Source organism: Aotus nancymaae, unplaced genomic scaffold (assembly GCF_030222135.1).
Source record: "Aotus nancymaae isolate 86718 unplaced genomic scaffold, 86718_ANA_hifiasm-v0.15.2.pri h1tg000057l, whole genome shotgun sequence".
In the NCBI taxonomy this organism is placed as follows: domain Eukaryota; kingdom Metazoa; phylum Chordata; class Mammalia; order Primates; family Aotidae; genus Aotus; species Aotus nancymaae.
The window spans coordinates 8,758,905-8,779,967 of record NW_026988471.1 but is presented as its reverse complement, the minus strand read 5'-3'; the positions used below and the strand labels follow the sequence as shown (position 1 = coordinate 8,779,967).

Below are 21,063 nucleotides of genomic sequence, written 5' to 3'. Positions count from 1 at the left end.
GACAGATAATTTTAATTAATTGAATGCTTAATAAAAATCTTACATTTTTGGTGCTACTTTAGAACCATCAGCCATGTACTAAATATTACCTTTATTTTATATATGAAGAGATACAGATTTTGTTTAGGACCCCACAGCCTGGTGGTGAGCTGGATCTAGAATTTAGTGTTCTATTTATTTAGCTAGCTAGTTAGTTTCCAAGATTCTTTAACCTGCTTCATTTTTATTTATTTTTAAAGACAGAGTCTTGCCATGCTGCTCATAATTATTTATTTTTAAAGACAGGGTCTTGCCATGTTGCTCAGGCTGATCTTAACTCCTGGGCTCAGGTGATCTTTCCATCTTGGCCTCCCAAAGTGCTGGGATTACAGGTGTGAGCCACCGTGCTGGCCCAAATTTAATGTTCTTTCTACATTGAGTTCCTCTTACTTCATAGCATAAATTAATTGATATGCTCTATTTCAGTAGCAATTTTGATATCACATGTTGTTTTGCACATTGAAATCTGTTAGTTAATTGCAGGCCTTTTTAAAAAGTCTTTAGGAAGCTTTATTCAGTATCAAAAAACAAACACATGGAGAATATAAATTGACTGAATTATTCCTTTTTGTTTTTTGAGAGTCTTGCTCTGTTTTTCAGGCTGCTGTGCAGTGGTGTGATCTCGGCTCACTGCAACCTCTGCCTCCCAGGTTCAAGCAGTTCTTGTGCTGTAGCCTCTCGAGTAGCTGGGATTGCAGGTGCACACTACCACGCCCGGTTAATTTTTGTATTTTTAGTAGAGACAGGGTTTCACCATGTTGGTCAGGCTGGCCCTGAACTCCTGACCTCAAGTGATCCACTCTCTCAGCCTCTTAAAGTGCTGGGATTACAGGTGCCTGGCCATCTTTATTCTTTATTTATAGGACAAGCCTTCTCTACTACGTTAAAAAATAAAAGCAATTTGTGCATCTGGTTTAAAAAACAAACCATGGGGGATATAAAACGTTTTTACTTCTAATTCATTTACACTTCTCAGTTGCAGAGAGGTTTACTATGTAAACTTCCAATTTTTTTTTTTTTTTTTTTTTTAAGATGGAGTTTCTCTTTTGTCACCCAGACTGGAGTGCAGTGGCATGATCTCAGCTCACTGAAGCCTCCACCTCCCGGGTTCAAGTGATTCTCCTGTCTCAGCCTCCCCAGTAGGTGGGATTACAGGCACCCACCACCATGCTCAGCTAATTTTTGTATTTTTAGTAGGTTTTACCATGTTGGCCAGGATGGTCTCAAACTCCTGACCTCAGGTGGTCCACCTGCCTTGGCTTCCCAATGTGCTGGGATTACAGGTGTGAGCCACTGTGCACAGCCCAGAATATTTTAATGCATATTTTTTGCCCATAGGTCTCTGTGTGTGTGTATATAGGTGATACAGATAACATATTTACCTCATTTTAAACAGCTGCATAAATATTCCTATTGCGTAGAATTGTAGCAACATACTAATACACTACACATGGGTATTATTTAGCCAAAGTGATTTTTAAAATATAACAAACAATGCTTTAGAGAATATCTTCGTAAAGGTATACCGTGCTGAGGTGTTTTTATAGGATATATTCCTAGAGGGAGAATTACTGGGTCAAGGATATGTATACTGTGTTTATTGATATTGCTCTTTCCGCCCAAAGAGATTTGACTAATTCTTTCAGCAGCAATATATGAGTTTACCTGTTTTCTGTTATTTTTGCCAATACTAGGTTTATCAGCTTTTAATTTTCACCCCTCTAAAGGGGATGGTATTTTATGGTTGTTTTGATTTTCATTTTGTGTGACATTGAGCATCATTTTATATGTTTGTAAGTAATTTGTTTTATGTTTCTATAAACTGCCTTTTTATATCTTTGACTATTTTTCTATTGAATTTGTCTAACTGAATTGTAGAAGTGCTTTAGTATATTAAGGAAATTGATCCATTATCATGTGGTTATTTTGTGCAAATTTTTAATGCAAATTATTTTAATTTTTCCTAGCTATTGCCATTATCCTTAGGTTATTTTTTAATGACTTCTTTTTATTAGATTTTATGTCAGAATATTACAATATTGGTTACCTAGCTTTCAGCTTACACCAAATTTGAGCAGATTGGTAATATTAATAGCTACAGTTCATCAAGTGCTTATTTTCTGTAATTTACTAGGCACTTTACATAAGTTATCTCTGATTCTCACAATGCTCTGTATGGAAGTGATTCCCTTTTTGAAGGAAAAAAAGAATTAAGTCTTAGATTAGTAACTTGCCCAATATTACTCAGCAAATGACAGATACAAGAGTTGAACAAAGGTTGGACTCCAACACTTGTGTTATTTCTGCTATACTGGTGGGAGTTTGGTGAAGAAGTGGATATAGTAGCAAGAAGTAAGTAGGAGCAAAGGAAGAGAGAGGAAACTATAAAATGGACTTTTTGGGTTTCTTTTTAAGTTAGATTTGAGGTGGCCTGTAGAATCTGTGTTCTAGAGGGGAAAACTTCCATAGCCTTACGTATTTCTCTTTCATGTTTGGTAGATGACATTGATTCCTTAAGAAAATATTAAATAGTAGCCAGTCATTATCTTCTCTCTGTGTAAGAAAGTAGGGAAGTACATAATTTATTTTACAAAGTTTTTATATTAAATATTTAATGGGAAATTTAACAGTCTCTGGGATTTTATACCAGGTGCTTTAAAATAGGTTATTTTCTTTAATCCTCAAAACTATTCAGTTATTAGGTGATATTATTTCCATTTGTAGATAAATACTTAGATTCAGAGATTAAGGCCAAGGTCAGACAGTGAGTAAATGAAGGTTAGGACTTGAGCCAAGTTTGTCAGACTCCAAAGCCCATACCCTTTCTTTTCTATCATATTCTGTTATTAAAGCTTAAAACAACAAAAACAAACTAAGATACCTGAAATAATCAGTTCATATCAGGGCTGAATTACCTCTGTGAAACCACTTATTAATGGTAAATGAGAAAATTTTGTTTTTTGATAGCAGTGGAAGGCAAAGTAATTTAAACCAAGATCATTGCATTAAATTTGTATGTAAATATTAGAGGTTGAAAAAGCATGGAAATACTGAGAGAGGTTGTATGAAGAGTTGAAGTAACTTAAGAAAAAAACTTGTTTAAAACATGCCTTACAAGTTTCATTTCCTCTTTGTTATAAATCAAGAAATTCTCTCATTTTTAAATAATGAAAAAGCTGCAGATACTGTTTTGATACATTTTTGATAATGTTGCCTGAATTTTTTGGGAAAAAGTAAAATGTTTCTTCTAAAAGTGAAATATCTCAGATTATTTGAGGAGGTCTAGAACTGATGAAGAAATGAAAGTGATATACTTGACTAAACAGACCATTAAAAATGATTAGGAAAATGTTAATTCAAACTGGTTAGCTGGTCTGTAGTTACTGTAAATTCTTAAGTCAAAAGTCAGAAAGATAAAACATTAAAGAAATCTGTAAGTAAATGACTTCACATAATTTTGGGAGGATAAAGTAAAAGAAATTTTGACATTCTATTGGAGATTTTTTTTTTTTTTTTTTTTTTTTGAGATGGAGTCTTGCTCTGTTATCCAGGCTGGAGTGCAATGGCGTGATCTTGGCTCACTGTAACCTCTGCCTTCCAGGTTCGAGCAATTCTCCTGCCTCAGCCTCCCCAGTAGCTGGGATTACAAGCACCCGCCACCACACCTGGCTAATTTTTTGTATTTTTAGTAGAGACGGGGTTTCACTATGTTGGCCAGGCTGGTGTCGAACTCCTGACCTCGTGATCTGCCCGCCTCAGCCTCCCAAAGTGCTGGGATTACAGGCATGAGCCACTGCGCCCAGCCGGAGGTTTTATAGCTCAAAAACTAATACTGGAAAATCAAAAAACATGAAGTTTACCATTGCTTGGTCTTTATAGCAAATTCTTAATGTAGAAAATGAAAAATGCAATTCCATTAATTTCTTTCTGGAAAGAACATTAAGTAATATTGCAACTCTTAGCTTTAAAACAAAATAATAAGGCATTTATAATAAATATGCTCTTGAAAGTTCTTAGCATAACTAGAGGGAAAAATCATAACTGAGAATGTGTGGGAATATATGTTTTAGTATAGCAGGAGAAAATGTTCTAAGGATTTATGAAATAACGTTCTATTGTGTCTTTTCCCTTTGACCATTAAGAAACCACAAGCAAACTAAAATTACTGTGTTATGCTCAAAAAGTTAAAAATATTTGTTGTCATGGAGATAGACCCAGTCTAGATTTCTTTCCGGTAGTTTTAAAGACTTCTGCAAACCCAGGGGGAAGTAATATATTTTCAGTACCACAGCTGACAAAATTTGTTTGTGGGTGAGATGAATAACATACCTTTCTTTGTCTTTGGTGTTCAAGTACACATTGAAAAACTGTAAATAATAATTGAGAAAGTTTTGCTAACCACTTCCAGTTTTCATGTAAGGACTGAAGCTTATAGAAAACAAAAAGAATAGTAAGCCAACTAAAGAACTGGAGTGTATATTTCTTTCTTCCCCTGTCTCATGGTGCTGATGGAGTGTATATTCTAATGTATATTTGGATACCTTGTATGTATTTTCCTAATGGTAATTGTGGATTAATATTTTGCAGGATATATTGTTTTGAGGAAAAAAGCATGAGTGCTTTTAAATATAGAAAGCATTTATTAATTTTGTACAGCAATAAGAATTTTCTCATAGTCTACCCAGCTTGATAGTTACGAGACAGCATAGTATAAGGTTCTGAAGTAAACCAGGTTTATTTTCCAGTTTCAGCATTTACTAGCTGTGTAACTTTGTGTAGGTTAATTATTCCAAGCCTCAAGTTTTTCTTGTGTGAAGTGGAGATAATAGATGCATAGTACCTAACACCAAGTAGATGTTCAATAAATGGTGTATATAGGATTAGTTTTTAACAATAAATTTTTTAGATAAGCAGGATTCTAACTTAACTACCCAGTTGTGTGTGTTTCCTTATTCTTCAGTGTTTTCCAGGAGAGATTACTGTGTAAGTTCTTTGAATATCTTTTCCCTAGGGTGAGTTTATTTTGGTCTGCTGTTTTTATAGCTAAATAAATTAGTCCCTTTGACTTTACAGGAGATACAGACATTAGTTATAACTTGTTTAGTATTTTATTAATGTCAACACTTCTGGCTTTTTAAGAAAGTGTGATTACATGAAAATGAGGCTTCTAATTTGTGTACTTAGAGTAAAATATGAATGCATTTTTCTTTAGGCATTTTAAATTATACCTGACATCAAGTACTGAACGTTTTTCACAAAATTTCAAGGTCGTGGTGGTGGATGGTAAAAATGAAAGCGAGTATGCTGTGAAATGGCAGGACTTCTTTACTGGACACGTGGTTGGTTAGTATGAAGCTTGTTGGTTTGCCCCTGTGTCTGGTGGGTTTGGTCTCCAACTCTGACTTGATTGCATATTCTTTTCTGGTACAGGGTAGTGGGGACGGGATGTCACAGAAGCACTATTCTTTGACTATTTTCTTTGAGGTATATAAGTTTAGAAACAGGAACATTCTAATAGGAGGAAATGAGTATTATCTAAATGTCATACTAGCTGCTGGTTTGATGTTTAAAATTAATTTCCTCTTATGTGATAGGAACTTAACCTTTCTTGTCTTCAGCAATGACTGTAGGCTTGCTTTATGATTTTTTTTTTTTGAGACGGAGTTTCGCTCTTGTTACCCAGGCTGGAGTGCAATGGCGCGATCTCGGCTCACCGCAACCTCCGCCTCCTGGGTTCAGGCAATTCTCCTGCCTCAGCCTCCTGAGTAGCTGGGATTACAGGCACGCACCACCATGCCCAGCTAATTTTTTGTATTTTTAGTAGAGACGGGGTTTCACCATGTTGACCAGGATGGTCTCGATCTCTTGACCTCGTGATTCACCCGCCTCGACCTCCCGCTTTATGATATTTTAAACAGGGAAGCTTGGAGATAAAATACTTTGTGATCCTATTATGTATATATTTGAGAAAATTATATCAAACAAGCAATTGCAGTTTACTTTTTGACCTTTTTCTGCAATGAGAAAAAAGAAATGGCATTGAAATCCACAAGTAGTATAGTTCCGAGGCCTGTACATTCCAAATCATGCTTTCTGCTTCTTTTAGTTCTTCCTTTACCTAAAAGTAGATAAAGCTATTCCAGAAGAAAATCTTAGTAGTATTGTTTGCTTTGGGAAAGGGATAGGTTTCAAGTGACTAGACTTGAGGCTACCCCTTAGGAGGTAAGATTGTCTAGCTCCTTTCTGGGGCTTTTGTTTCTTGACTTCCAGAGCTCTCACAGTACTAGGTAAATTCCAGTTCCACCTGAAGGATTTAATTTTTATTGAGAGTAATGCACGGTTTATTATTTGATGTCAGTATTTTTAAATAATAGATTTGTTTTTCTCTGAAGGTGAACCTGACTCTAGGGTTCTAGCCCACATAAGAGATGATGATGTTATAATCAGAATCAACACAGATGGGGCCGAGTATAACATCGAGGTAAATTTTTATGTGAATTTTTTTTTTCAGTAGCTTATATCTCTGATTTTCAAAAAGCTGCTTAGTTCTATAAAGGTGAAAAGTAATTATATTTATTTCTTTCTTGAAAGACTTTTACCAGGAAAGTAGATTTTTAAAAAAGGATAATCTCTAAGAAGCTGTGTTATGATATATTCTGTATTTCTAAGTACCATAATTGAGAGAATTACATGTGGGATGGATAATAGGAAGAGAAAATTTTCTTTCCCTTTTGACTTATTTTTTAATTCTCAAATAATAAATGTAAACATCCTCAGAGATGAAAGTAAAGTATTATTTTTCAATTTCTCCATTTTTCTGCTAGACACACTGGAAATGCTAGATCAGTGGAAGGTGTGATATTTCATAGTCTGAGAAGTTAAAGAGGAAACTAGGAGAATCAGGCTGTGGTCACTCTTCCATTGAAAGAATAACAGTAGAAATCAAGACCACAGTGGCTGCACTGGTTAAGACACATATCTATGTGTCAGATACTAGTCTACAAACCAAAATGTTTACTACATAATTGTGAATTGAAGTTGATTCTGTGTTTCTTGAAAAATGAGAAAACTCTGGGTAGTGGTGGTGGTATCACTAAAATAGATCATCTGTGGTAAAACTGATTAAGATTGATAAAATGAAATCTTCAGGTGTATTTCAGTGCTGAATAGGGGTAAAATGGTCTGCTGGAGCTATAAATACTATACATGTTAATTATATCCAAACTACACGACTGTTAGTCTTTTGACTATCCATCATTGTGAAAAAGAAACCTGTGGCCTTGCAGTATGTTATAGTTTGCTAATGTTTAAACTATTTAATGTCAATGTTTTGAGAAGTCTAGCCTACCAGAAAGAGTCAGAAATTTAGTAAAAAGTAAAGGAACTAATATTAAAAATGCATTCATTCTAGAATAGGCAAAACATCACTATAATGTCTTAAATTTTTCTTGTTCTTTCAGTCAATTTATTTTTAAAAAATAACTTTATTTGAAAATATATACTTGTTGCAAGATTTGGAAAATAGGTTATCTGTACTTGGACAGATAACTACTATTGACATTTTGACAGACAACCAACTTTTTTTCTATGTGTATATACACAAGTGTAGTTATACAGACTATTTTTTCCTGCAAAACTAGGACCATACAATATGTACAGTTTGTTTTCACACATTTTTTATTTAGCAATATGATTATGAACCTTTTCATCTTAATATAGATCTAAATTAGGGTTTTGTTTGTTTGTTTTTGTTTTTTTTGAGCTTCCCTCTTGTTGCCCTGGCTGGAGTGCAATGGCGTGATCTCTGTTCACCACAACCTCCGTCTCCTGGATTCAAGTGACTCTCCTGCCTCAGCCTCCCAAGTAGCTGGGATTACAGGCATGTGCCACCACGCCTGGCTAATTTTATATTTTTAGTAGAGATGGGGTTTCTCCATGTTGATTAGGCTGGTGTCGAGCTCCTGATCTCAGGTGATCCACCTGCCTCTCCCTCCCAAAGTGTTGGGATTATAGGCATGAGCCACCATGCCAGGCCTAAATTAGGGTTTATGTTAAAGGCTGCGTGTTGGTCCATTGAAACACTGTATCATTTATTTAACCAGTCCCCCTTGATGCTCAACTGTTTTTTTTTTTTCCTTTTTTAAGATGGAGTCTTGCTCTGTTGCCCAGGCTGTAGTGCAGTGGCATGATCATGGCTCACTACAACCTCTGCCTCTTGGGTTAAAGCCATTCTCCTGCTTCAGCCTCCCAAGTAGCTGGGACTGCAGGCGTGTGCCACCATGCTCGGCTAATTTTTATACATTTTTTTGTTTTTGAGAAAAAGTCTCACTCTGTCACCCAGGCTGGAGTGCAGTGTCATGGTCTCAGCTTACTGCAACCTCTGCCTCCCGGGTTCAAGCGATTCTCCCGCCTTAGCCTCTTGAGTAGCTGGGACTATAGGCACATGCCACCACACCCAGCTAATTTTTTTATTGAAAAAATGATTTATTACTTATAACAGTGATTTTCATACTCTTTATTGTATAATTTTTTTGATACTTTTGTAGTTCATAAGTGTGATGATTGGCTGTTCACACACATGTATGAGATGTGCCACTCTAGAACCTTGTTGCAATGTTAGCACATTACCAGTCTGACATGAAAAAAAAAATTCTTTACCCTTATCTTGATGTAAAAATCATTGTTCATCTGCACTAAGATCTTAGGCATATAAGTGAGTGGGGAAAAAATATGTATCTTATTTTTAACACGTCATCATTAAATATTTTATTTATGACAGAGTCTTCCTCTGTCACCCAGGCTGAAGTTTAGTGGTGCCATCATAGCACATTGCAGCCTTGACCTCCTGGGCTCAAACAATCTCTCTTCAGCCTCCTGCGTAGCTGGGACTACAGGTGCTTGCCACCATGCCCAACTAATTTGTTAGATTTTTGTAGAAAGTATCAAATTTTTGATGAGGTCTCACTGTGTTGCCCAGGCTGGTCTCAAATGCCTGGCCATAAGCAATCTTCCCGCCTTGGCCTCCCAAAGTGCTGGGATTACAGGTATGAGCCACTGTGCCCAGCCATTAGATATTCTAAACCATCATTGACTTTACCATAGCTTACTATTTATATAAATAAACCCGAGTTAAACTTGCATAGTGAGATAATTTTTTCTGCAACTTTTATTTATTTATTTGAAATGGAGTCTTGCTCTCTTGCCCAGGCTGGAGTGCAGTGGTGTGATCTCGGCTCACTGCAACCTCTGCCTCCTAGGTTCAAGCAGTTCTACTGCCTCAGCCTCCCAAGTAGCTGGGATTACAGGCATATACCACCACACCCAGCTAATTTTTTTTTTTTTTTTTTTTTTTAGACGGAGTCTCCCTCTGTCACCCAGTCTGGAGTGCAGTGGCATGATCTTGGCCCAGTGCAACCTCCACCTCCCAGGTTCAAGCATTTCCCCTGCCTGAGCCTCCCAAGTAGCTGGGATTACAGGTGTGCACCATGGTACCTGGCTAGTTTTTGTATTTTTAGTAGAGGCAGGGTTTCTGTGTTGGCCAGGCTGGCCAGGCTGGTCTTGAACTCCTGGTCTCAGGTGATCTACTCGCCTCGGCCTCACAAAGTGCTGGGATTACAGGCGTGAGCTGCTGTGCCTGGCCTAAGTTTTGTAGAGACGGGGTTTCACCATGTTGTCTAGGCAGGTCTCGAACTCCTGATCTTGTGATCTGCCCACTTCAGCCTCCCAAAGTGCTGGGATTACAGGCGTGAGCCACCGTGCTCAGTCTCCCCCAACTTTTAGTTTTGAAAATGTTAAGCTGGTGCGGTGGCTTACGCTTGTCATCCCAGCACTTTGGGAAGCTGAGGTGGGCAGATCACTTCAGGCCAGGAGTTCGAGACCAGCCTGGCCAACATGGTGAAACCGTGTCTGTACTAAAAATACAAAAATTATCTGGGCTTTGTGGCTTGTGCCTGAAATCCCAGCTGCTCGGGAGGCTGAGGCAGGAGAATAGCTTGAACCTGGGAGACAGAGGTTGCAGTGAGCTGAGATTGCTCTACTGCACTCCAGCCTGGGTGACGGAACGAAACTCTGCCTCAAAAAAGAAAAGAAAAGAATATGTTTAAATGTACAGAAAGATTAAAAAATTATCCTGTAGCCCTTAAACAAGTGCTAACATAATATGATGTTTCCTCTCTTTTTTTTTTCCAAAACATAAGAAAATCATTTGCAAACATCATGAGACTTCACGCCTAAATACTTCTGTATGCATCCCTAGGAATAAAGGGACTCTTTTATATAGCTGTAATGAAAGTAACATACCTGAGGAAATGAAAGGAATTCTACAGTATTATCTATTAGCACCACACTCTAACCAACTGAGCTAACCGGCCAGTTACAATATTATCTAATAATTAAGCCATGGTCAAAATCTCTAGTCATCCTCAAAACATCCTTTGTAGATTTTTTTTGGCTTTCCAGTCCTGGATCCAATCAAGTTTTCTGCCTTTTAGTCAGTTATTTATCAAATTATTTTTTCCATCAACTTATTAGTAATAATGGTAATAGACTTAGCTTTTATTAATAACAACCACTTTTCTTTTGAAATCTTTTTTTTTTTTGAGACGGAGTTTCGCTCTTGTTACCCAGGCTGTAGTGCAATGGCGCGATCTCGGCTCACCGCAACCTCCGCCTCCTGGGTTCAAGCAATTCTCCTGCCTCAGCCTCCCGAGTAGCTGGGACTACAGGCGTGCGCCACCATGCCCAGCTAATTTTTGTATTTTTAGTAGAGACAGAGTTTAACCTTGTTGACCAGTATGGTCTCGATCTCTTGACCTCGTGATCCACCCGCCTCGGCCTCCCAAAGTGCTGGGATTATAGGCATGAGCCACTGGGCCCGGCCCTGAAATCTTAATATAAAACTAGATTTATTATCTACATAATTTTCAATTTAGGTATTATCACTGCTTTACCTAATGAGGGAAATAATGCTCAGGGCACTTGTCCAAGGCACATAGTGAGGTAAGGTTGAGGTTTGCACGCAGATATCTCTGATCCCAAAGCCACCTGTCTTTCTATGCTAGACTGGCTATACTAGGAAACAATCAGTGTCAACTTAGAAATGTTTGACCCAAAGAAAAAAATTTTCACTTCTATTTATAGGCCAAATGAACTTTACTAAATATGGAAGATTCCTGTAGCCCAGGAGTTGGGTTAGTTAACTTTTGAGGTCTCTACCAGCCCTGAAATTCTGTAACCATTGTTTGTTACATCTACCTCATACATGAATTACCAAAGATGTGTATGCAGATAATATTTAACAGTTTGAGATATAATTCACATACTATATTATTCATTATTCACCCACTTAATATACACAGTTTTGTAGTTTTTTTGGTGTGTGAATATGTGTGTGTGTGTGTGTGTGTGAATATACACATACACGTATTTGAGCCAGAGTCTCACTTGTTACCCAGGCTGGAGTGCAGTGGCACAATCACTGCAACTTCTGCCTCCTGGGTTCAAGTGATACTCCTGCCTCAGCTTCCCGAGTAGCTGGGATTACAGGCACCTGCTACCATGCCCAGCTAATTTTTGTGTTTCAGTAGAGATGGGGTTTTACCATGTTGGTCAGGCTGGTCTTGAACTCCTTACCTCAAGTTATCCACCCACCTTGGCCTCCCAAAGTGTTGAGATTACAAGTGTAAGCCACTGCACCTGGCAGTTTTTCATATATTGATGGAGTTGTGCAAACACCACCATGTTCAATTTTAGAACATTTTCATGACCTGAAAAGTAATGCTGTATTTTTTAGCCATACATCCCCCTTCCTTCCGAACTGCTATCTGTTTAGATTTGCCCATTTGGGTCATCTCATATAAATGGAATTATATAATATGTGTTTTTTTTGTGTGTGACTTCTTTTTTTTTTTTTTTTAATTTTTTTTTGAGACGGAGTCTTGCTGTGTCACCCAGGCTGGAGTGCAGTGGCGCAATCTCTGCTCACTGCACCCTCCGCCTCCTAGGTTCAGCTGATTCTCTTGCCTCAGCCTCCCCAGTAGGTGGGATTACAGGTGCCTGCCACCATGCCTAATTTTTGAATTTTTTTAGTAGAGAGGGGGTTTTACTATGTTGGCCAGGCTGGTCTCAAACTCCTGATCTCAAGTTACCCACCTGCCTTGGCCTCCCAAAGTGCTGGGATTACAGACGTGAGCCACTGTGCCTGGCCTGTGTGTGGCTTCTTCTAGAATGTTTCCAAGGTTCATCCATGTTGTATCTGTATCTTATTTATTTTTATTGTGGAATAATATTCCATTGTATGGATAGACTGCATTTTGTTTATTCATTAATTAGTTGTTGATGGACATTTGGATTGTGTCCACTTTTTAGCTATGATTTACAATACTGCTTATGTTTTCATTTCTCTTGGTTATATACTAGGAGCAGAATTGCTGGGTCATATGGTAATTCTACTTTTAACCTTTGAGGACCTGGCAGACTGTTTTCTAAAGTGGCTGTACCATTTTACATTCTCATCAGCATATATGAGGGTTCTGGATTTCTCTATAGCCTCACTAGTATTTGTCTTTCATTATAGTCATCCTAGTGGGTATTCAGGGGTATCTCATTGTGGGGTTTTTTTTTCCCCCACTGGGGTTTTGATTTGCATTTCCCTGATGGAGATAAATATATTTTTTGTGTATCTCCCATAAACTGCCTAGTTCTGATGAGACAGTGTTCTTACAGAGAATAATTTTGCTTTGAAACCAAACAAACATCCTTTTGACTTGGGTAACCTTTGGAGTATGTTAATTGTGATTTACTCTGGCCTTGTAACATTGTAAGTGGAGATTTTTTTTACGAACTGCATTCCCTGAAACCAGTAATAAGGTTCAGACCTATTGTTGCAAGTTCTCAGTTTCATTTTATGTAAATATGTTTGTGTTTTTGTGTGTGGATAAAACCTAGCATGGCAAAAAGGTGTCAAACACCTAAGTATTTAGAAAGCTAAAATGAAAATGCTACATGAACAGAAACTTTATCCAATTATCATTGCTATAGCACCATCATCTATAACAGTGCCAGTGTACAGTAGATATTACAGAATATTTTTTAACGAATGAATGGAAAATGATAGGCATATTTATCTTATGCATCCTCTAAAAGATTTCATTACATGTGCAAAGTATGTAAGGCTTTATTTATATACAGATAAAATAATCAGTGTATAATCTATGTATTTACTTACCAGCATAGAAACGCCACATGATAAAAATTGAGATTATTTATGTTTAATAACATGACTTACCAGTTTACTTAACCTAGAAATGAATGTTGTCTAAGACTAAGCAAAGAATGTTGGAAGAATTTAATGTTTAGGAATTGTTATTTTTTTCATCTCAGTCATACATATTTTCTGTTTTAGCCACTTTGGAGATTTGTTAATGATACCAAAGACAAAAGAATGTTAGTTTATAAATCTGAAGATATCAAGAATGTTTCACGTTTGCAGTCTCCAAAAGTGTGTGGTTATTTAAAAGTGAATAATGAAGAGTTGCTCCCAAAAGGGTTAATCGACAGAGAACCACCTGAAGGTAAGGCTTAAAGATGTTATATCAGATAAGAAACAAACATACTACAATTGACTTCAATAGGGGTGGTTGTTAACTGATAAAAAATAACATGCTTATCAAGTAAGTGTAGTATTTGGCATGAAAATAAGGGTTTTGTTCCTGAAATTTTCAAGTTCTTTTGTCTATAATGTAAGAGTTGAAAAGTCTAGAAAATAATGGGAACAACAAAGATTAGACTTTAAAAAAGATACGGAAAAGGGAAACAGAGTAATCTGAGGGAAAATATTCTTGCAGGTATTTAGAAATGATAATATGATGGAAAGATAATCTTTAGAGTTTATAAGAAATTAATTAGTAGCAGGAGTGTTCTAAATAGACTATCCCAAGATGGTTAACCTTCTTGTATACTGATAAGCATACAAGTTTTTCTACCCAAAACACCTCTGGTTAGGTTTTTTTTGTTGTTTTTAAATTTTTTTGCAGCAGCATCAGAGTGATCTTGGCTCACTGCAACCTCTGACTCCTAGGTTCAAGCGATTCACCTGCCTCAGCCTCCTGAGTAGCTGGGATTATAGTCACATGCCACCACTCCTGGCTAATTTTTGTCTTTTTAGTAGAGATGAGGTTTCACCATGTTGGCCAGGCTGTTCTTTAACTCCTGGCCTCAAGTGATCTGCCCGCCTCAGCCTCCGAAAGTATTGGGATTACAGATGTGAGCCAGTGTGCCCAGCCAAAGATGGTTATATTTTTAAAATTATATCTTAGCATTTTAATATATAAGTAAATCCTTAATTTATTTCATAAGAAAGATGTCCTGTTAACACCAACTAATTTTCAATGTGAATGTCTTGACATTTTTAGTGGTTCCTTTGGTTAATTCATAAACTTCTTGTTGTAGAATATGACTGACAGCTTCATAGCCCAGCATTAGGTGACTGTTTTACTCTCTTGAGCACTTTTTATTTAAGCATTTATTTTGAGATGGAGTCTTACTCTTGTTGCCCTGGCTTTAGTACAATGGCATGATCTTGACTCATTGCAACCTCCACCTCCTGTGTTCAAGTGATTCTCCTGCCTCAGCCTTCAGAGTAGCTGGGATTATGGGTGTGCGCCACTATACCTGGCTAATTTTTGTATTTTTAGTAGAGATGAGGTTTCATCATGTTGACCAGGCTGGTCTCAAAATCCTGTCCTCAGGTGACTTGCCCACCTCAGCCTCGCAAAGTGCTGAGATTACAGGCCTGAGCCAACATGCCCTGCCTTACTCTGTTGAGCACTTTTTTTTTTTTTTTTGAGATGGATTCTCACTCTGTTGCCCAGGCTGAAGTGCAGTGGCACGATCTCGGCTTACTGCAACTTTTGCCTCCCAGGTTCAAGTTATTCTCCTGCGTCAGCCTCCTGAGTAGCTGGAATTACAGGCATGTGCCACCACACCTGGCTAATTTTTGTATTTTTTAGTAGAGACGGTGTTTCACCATGTTGGCCAGGCTGGTCTCAAACTTCTGACCTCAAGTGATCTGCCCACCTCGGCCTCCCAGAGTGTTGGGATTATAGGCGTGAGCCACTGCACCCGGCCAGCACTTTTTTAAGTTTCTGTGTTTTAAAAATTAAGAAGGTACTTGTCCTTGGTTTTGAATTCTGCAGTGTTTAAATTTCATATTACTTTTCACTTTTCTGTCTTCCTCCAAATTGTTTTTTTGTTGTTCAAGATCCTTTAATGATATTAAGCTCATATAATGTTTGTGTCAAAAATATGTTAGATTTAAAGTGTTACCATAAAACTCCCTGTTCTGGTGAATTTCGATTTAATAGTGCATACAAATTCATATTAGAGCTTGTTCATCGGGTGAAGAGAAGAGCTGTCCCAGATCCCATGAAGAACACATGCAAATTATTGGTGGTAGCAGATCATCGCTTCTACAGATACATGGGTAGAGGGGAAGAGAGTACGACCACAAATTACTTAGTAAGTATTTGATATCGCATCAAGTAGTTGGGAAAAAAGTTCGTGTGAGTGGATAAATTCCATGAAACTTAATGAAACCAGATCTGTTCCAGATACTCTGTTATTTCCCTAAAATGTTTGAGGGGTATTCTCTGAGGTTTTTATATTACTGTATGGAAATTATAGTTTCAAACTTATGACAGCCCATTTTGCCCTTGAACTGATATTTTCTGCATCTTAGAATTTATGCAAATAGGGTTTGGGAGAGGTTATAATGTAGTCCTTCTTCTTGATACAAGTGAGCTCTTTAAAAACATCACTGCTATGATGGCAGTGAATCTGTGGTGTCACATGTGAATGTAAAAATATGTATTTGCATGAACATGTTTATCTTTTGCTTTTGCGTATATTTCAGAGAGGAAGGTGAGTTTTGTTCGTCATGTTAAAGAACTAATCATTGGACTTCACTTGAAATAGGTGGGACTTTCATGGTCATACTAACTTTAGGACATAGAAGTGAAGGAAAGATTTAAGAAGTGATGATACCAGATTTTTAAGCATGAAGTGTTACGACTTTTAAAAAGTCAGGGGAATCATTTTTCGTTGACATTTTTTGCTAATGTGACCTCATTTGTCATGATTACTTGGCATTGACCAAAATGTTGTTTGTTATTGAGAGAATAATGTAGAATGCAACTGTTCATGAAGTAAGAAGAGACTGGTGCAGTAAAGATGTCTTTCTCATTGCCTTGCTTTTCCTATTCTGTTCATTTTATTCATACTCTCCCTCATCCTTTTTTCCCTTCCCTTCCTTTCAAATGAAATTTTTTTTTTTTGACACAAAGTCTCACTGTGTCACCCAGGCTGGAGTGCAGTGTGGCACAATCTCAGCTCACTGCAGCCCCCGCCTCCTGGGTTTGAGCAGTTCTTCTGCCTCAGACTCATGAGTAGCTGGAATTACAGGCATGAGCCACAGCGCCCAGCCTCATATCAAGTGAATTTATTATGAAGCTAGTAAGAGTCACTGTGATTCTTGTTTCTAAGTAAGAGAGATTCTTACTTAAAAAAGCTTCTCTTGGCCGGGCATGGTAGCTCACGCTTGTAATCCCAGCACTTTGGGAAGCCAAGGTGGGCGGATCTCGAGGTCAGGAGATTGAGACCATCTTGGCTAACACAGTGAAACCCCGTCTCTACTAAAAATACAAAAAATTAGCCAGGCGTGGTGTGCGCCTATAGTCCCAACTACTCGGGAGGCTGAGGCAGGAGAATCACTTGAACCCAGAAAGTAGAGGTTGCAGTGAGCTGAGATTGCGAAAGAGCAAGACTCTGTCTCAAAAAAATAAAAGCTTCTCTCTTAATCTGGGTTTTGTATTAAGGGGTTCGTCTTATATTACTTCTTTGTTCATTGCACTACAAATATGAATATAATGAGAGATCTAGTCTTAAAAATTGTGTTTTTTACAATTTTTTAGACATAACTTGTTTCACAGTTGCTGAACAAACCTCATCAACCCAGTTTTTGAACAGTAGGATTTTCTTTTTGCGAAAAAGATAGGTAATTAGCATTTTATTCTTTCTTGTGTTGTTTGCCTTCATAACTATACTGTCCCTTCTTCAGTTTTCCCAAATCAGAGAACAAAAGAAGGAGGATTGCTGAAATGAACCTTGTTCTTTCTGGCTGTCTTCTTACCCACTCCTCAGTGCTGAACTTTTTGGGATGAGAGTGGGGGAATAGGTTTGGCGGTTGTCTGTCACAGCCTCTTACTTGTTTCTGGGGAAGGCATTGAAGATGGAATTCTTTTTAGAAAGGAATACAGTTGACCCAGGAACAGGTACTTGCCAAGAGAGAGTGAAGATGGAATTCTTTTTAGAAAGGAATACAGTTGACCCAGGAACAGTACTTCTAACTGGGGTTAGAAGACTGACCTTCCTTCTGCAGTCAAAAATCCTCATTAACTTTTTTTTAAGGCTTTGTTGCCAAGGCTGGAGTGCAGTGATGAAATCATAGCTCACTGCAGCCTCTGTTGCCCAGGCCAAAGCAGTCTTCCCACCTCAGCCTCATGAGTTGCTGTGACAACAGGTGTTCACCATCCTTCCTGGCTAACTTTTTGATTTTTAGTAGAGATGGAGACTTGCCCAAGATGGTCTCAAACTTCTGAGCTTAAGCACTTCTCCTGCTTCAGCCTCCCAAAGTGTTGGTATTACAGGCATGAGCCGCTGTGCCTGGCCCTTGTATAACTGTCCAAAAAATTAACTACTAATAGTCTACTGTTGACCAAAAGCCTTACCAATAAAATAACAGTTGATTAATACATATTTTTTATATATATTATTACTGTGTTCTTACAATCAAATAAGCTAGAGAAAGGGAAATGTTATGGTGAAAATTATAAGGGGCCAGTTGCACAGTGGCTCATACATGTAATCCCAGCACTTTGGGAGGCCAAGGCAGGAGGATCTCTTGAAGCCAGGAGTTTGAGATCAGCTTGGGCAACAAAGCAAGATCCCATCTCAAAAAAAAAAAAAAAAAAAAAAAAAAGAGCTGGGGATGGTGGTATGTGCCTGTAGCCTTCTGTCACTCAGGAGGCTAAGGTGAGAGGATCTCTTGAGCCCAGAAATTCAGGCTATAGTGAGTCATGATTGTGCCGCTGTACTGCACCCCTGGTAACAGAGCAAGACCCTGTCTCAAAAAAACACCCTGTTACAAAAAAAAAAATCATAAGAGGAAGTACATTTACTGTTCACTAAGTGGAAGTGGATAATGGTCTTCATCCTTGTCATCTTCATGTTGAGTAGACTGAGGAGGAAGAGGAAGGGTTGGTCATATTGTCTCGGGTGACAGAGGCTCAAGGAAATCCACATATAAGTGGACACTTGAAGTTCAAATCTATGTTGTTCAAGGGTCAGCTGTATTTGAGGTATATTGATTGACTTTAAAATTTTATTTTTATTGTGGCCGGAACGGTCGTTTTTTTAAAAAGCCTGTTGTCATTTTGGTTCCATATGCAATTGAGTACTGAAATTTAGGTTAAACTGTACCATTGTTTTATTCTGGTAACAGCACTTTAAGTTTGGGGCCAAGGGCTGGGAATACTCTTGTACAGTAACATCTTAATGCTAGTTTTTGTGAAAGTAGAAACTTTTGCAATGGCATTTTCTCTAAAGTGAGATTTTTTTCCCCATAGATTTTATATTGCATTGCGAAGAGAGGTAGAGCTACATAATGTGTTTTTTTCTTTTTTAAATATTCACAGATAGAGCTAATTGACAGAGTTGATGACATCTACCGGAACACTTCATGGGATAATGCAGGTTTTAAAGGCTACGGAATACAGATTGAGCAGGTATTTATCAACAGATATGGCTTATATTACTCTCTTAAGTTATATGATGTAAATATTTGTCACCTGCATTCAAAACCCAAAAACTTGTTCTTAACAATAATTGTAAATTGGTACTCTCAAATGCCAGTGATTTTTTTCTGATGAATTGTGCAGCATTTTTGATGTTAATTAGTTCTAGATTGTGAAGTTTTCTGTCCTTAGTCTCTTTTTAAGTTGAAAGCCTTTTATGCTGCTATGCTTTGTTCCTTCTTTGAATTCATGGCCTTTTTATTCTCTGTAGTTTTTTTTCCTCCTCTGATGATGCTTAAGTCTTTAGTTAAAACTCTGACACATATCATTGACTCTTTAGTCAGAAGAATTTGCCAAAAAATACTGTGTACCTTTGAAAGGCAGTATTTATATATTCAGAACCTTTAGGTTCTTTCCCCTCAAATATCTCCTTCTGATTCCTTGTAATCTGTTACTAGAGTATATCTAGCAATGTTATATTAATGTGATCTTAATAACAGCTCATAGTAAAAGTTATTTCAAATTGCTAAGACTAATTAAAAAGACTATACTAACATGGGGTATTGCTTTGGGCAGAGAGACATTTTGATATGTAAATTATATAAATTGTTATATCAATTTTTTCCAGGCTTTTTGTAGTAAACCATATTTTTATAAGTTCTATAGTATAGAATTTAGAGGTTTTTTTTAAAAGAAAATTTTTTTGAAATCATTCACCATGTTTATACATGTTAAACTTTGATAATACTTGTATAAAACTAAGAATTCTTTTCCCTTTTCATTGTCATTTACTATTTTGCATTTTCTTTTTAAGTTATTATTTGAATAGGTAACATATACACAGTACAAAAACCAGTGAAAAGTAAGTCTCTGCAGCCTGTTTATTGTCAAACCAGTTCCTTTCCCCAAAGACATTCATGTCACCAGTTTCATATGTATCTTTCTAGAGATGTTGTATGCATGTATATCGTATGTATATGTCTGTATTTGACACAATGGTGTTATGTGGTACACTTTTACACCTTGCTTTTTCATTTCACAGTGTGTTGGAGAGTATTTCATGTTCATGTATCTAAAGCTGCCTTGCTTGTTTTATTATAAATAGCTGCATCATGTTTGAGTTTTAGGGAATCTGTAAATTAAGTTTCTTTTTGCTTTAGGCATTTGGAACCAATTGAAGAATACAGGAGTAATATAGGAGATTAAAACATGAACTTCTTTACATCTGATGAAGAATGGGTTGGAGGATGTGGTTTAGATGTGCATCATGGTGGCCTTCTAAGTAGTTCTATTTCAGATTTGACTTTGACCACCCAACACTGAAACAGCAGAGCCCACCCCAGTAAGCTTACCACATGGTGGCAGAGGAGACCAGAATGAGCCTTCTCTGCAGGCAGGCAGGCAGGCAGGGAAGGAGTGACACACAGAAACTCTGAGCTGAGCATGGTTTCCCTCTTTTTTTTTTTTTAATCTCAAACTCACTAATGGGAGCCTTTGTTACTTTTTTTTCCTTCTTAGTAGGCTTAATATGAATTTGTCTGAAATGCACATATAAGAAGCCTCTATTCTTAATCTTTTATTCCTTCGATGCACAAAGTGATGTATATTTTATTATTCTTTCCTAAATTATTGACATATTGTAATAAATATTTTAGGCTCCTGTAACCCAAGTTCTTATTTTTTCAGAATAAACATGGAGGATATGAAGCTTTAGGAGTACACTTACAACATTATAAATAATTCATTGACATATATGTTTTCCATACCATACGCTTCTCTGTTTGTATCAAACATTGAATATTAGAACTGAAGAATTTATGAATTTTGATTTTAAAATGTTTTTTTCTAGAATGATTCTTTTTTTGAACATAAAATAATGCAGTATTCAGAATCTTCTGATTTACTTTGGAAGTGTTCTAAGTGTATTATCTCTTTAAGTATAGATTCGCATTCTCAAGTCTCCACAAGAGGTAAAACCTGGTGAAAAGCACTACAATATGGCAAAAAGTTACCCAAATGAAGAAAAGGATGCTTGGGATGTGAAGATGTTGCTAGAGGTAGGTCATGAAATCCTGGATATGGTGCTAACACCACTTTGTGATTTCTGATATGTGGATTATATGTGCATTAATGAAAGAGCATGTTAGAAAAGAAGATGGAAACCCAGAAGCAGTCT

At 37.2% G+C, this 21,063-nt stretch overlaps 1 protein-coding gene and 1 non-coding gene across 6 annotated transcripts in view; both read left to right on the top strand.

Annotated features, from left to right (window-relative positions):
- ADAM17 (ADAM metallopeptidase domain 17) overlaps positions 1-21,063 on the top strand; it is a 67,254-nt gene that overhangs the window by 10,324 nt on the left and 35,867 nt on the right. For 3 of the 5 annotated variants that reach the window (XM_064363835.1, XM_064363834.1, XM_064363836.1), the window contains exons 3-8: positions 5,252-5,382; positions 6,432-6,520; positions 13,442-13,610; positions 15,422-15,555; positions 18,789-18,878; positions 20,831-20,944. In XM_064363835.1, the coding sequence (XP_064219905.1) occupies positions 5,252-5,382; positions 6,432-6,520; positions 13,442-13,610; positions 15,422-15,555; positions 18,789-18,878; positions 20,831-20,944 (727 nt within the window). Of the gene's footprint in view, positions 1-5,251; positions 5,383-6,431; positions 6,521-13,441; positions 13,611-15,401; positions 15,556-18,788; positions 18,879-20,825; positions 20,945-21,063 lie in introns of those variants that run through there. The other 2 variants (XM_064363837.1, XM_064363838.1) reach the window with 2 other exon arrangements.
- On the top strand, positions 8,574-8,677 carry LOC135269840 (small nucleolar RNA U13). Its single transcript, XR_010338090.1, has one exon. It is a non-coding gene; the product is annotated as a small nucleolar RNA U13 (small nucleolar RNA).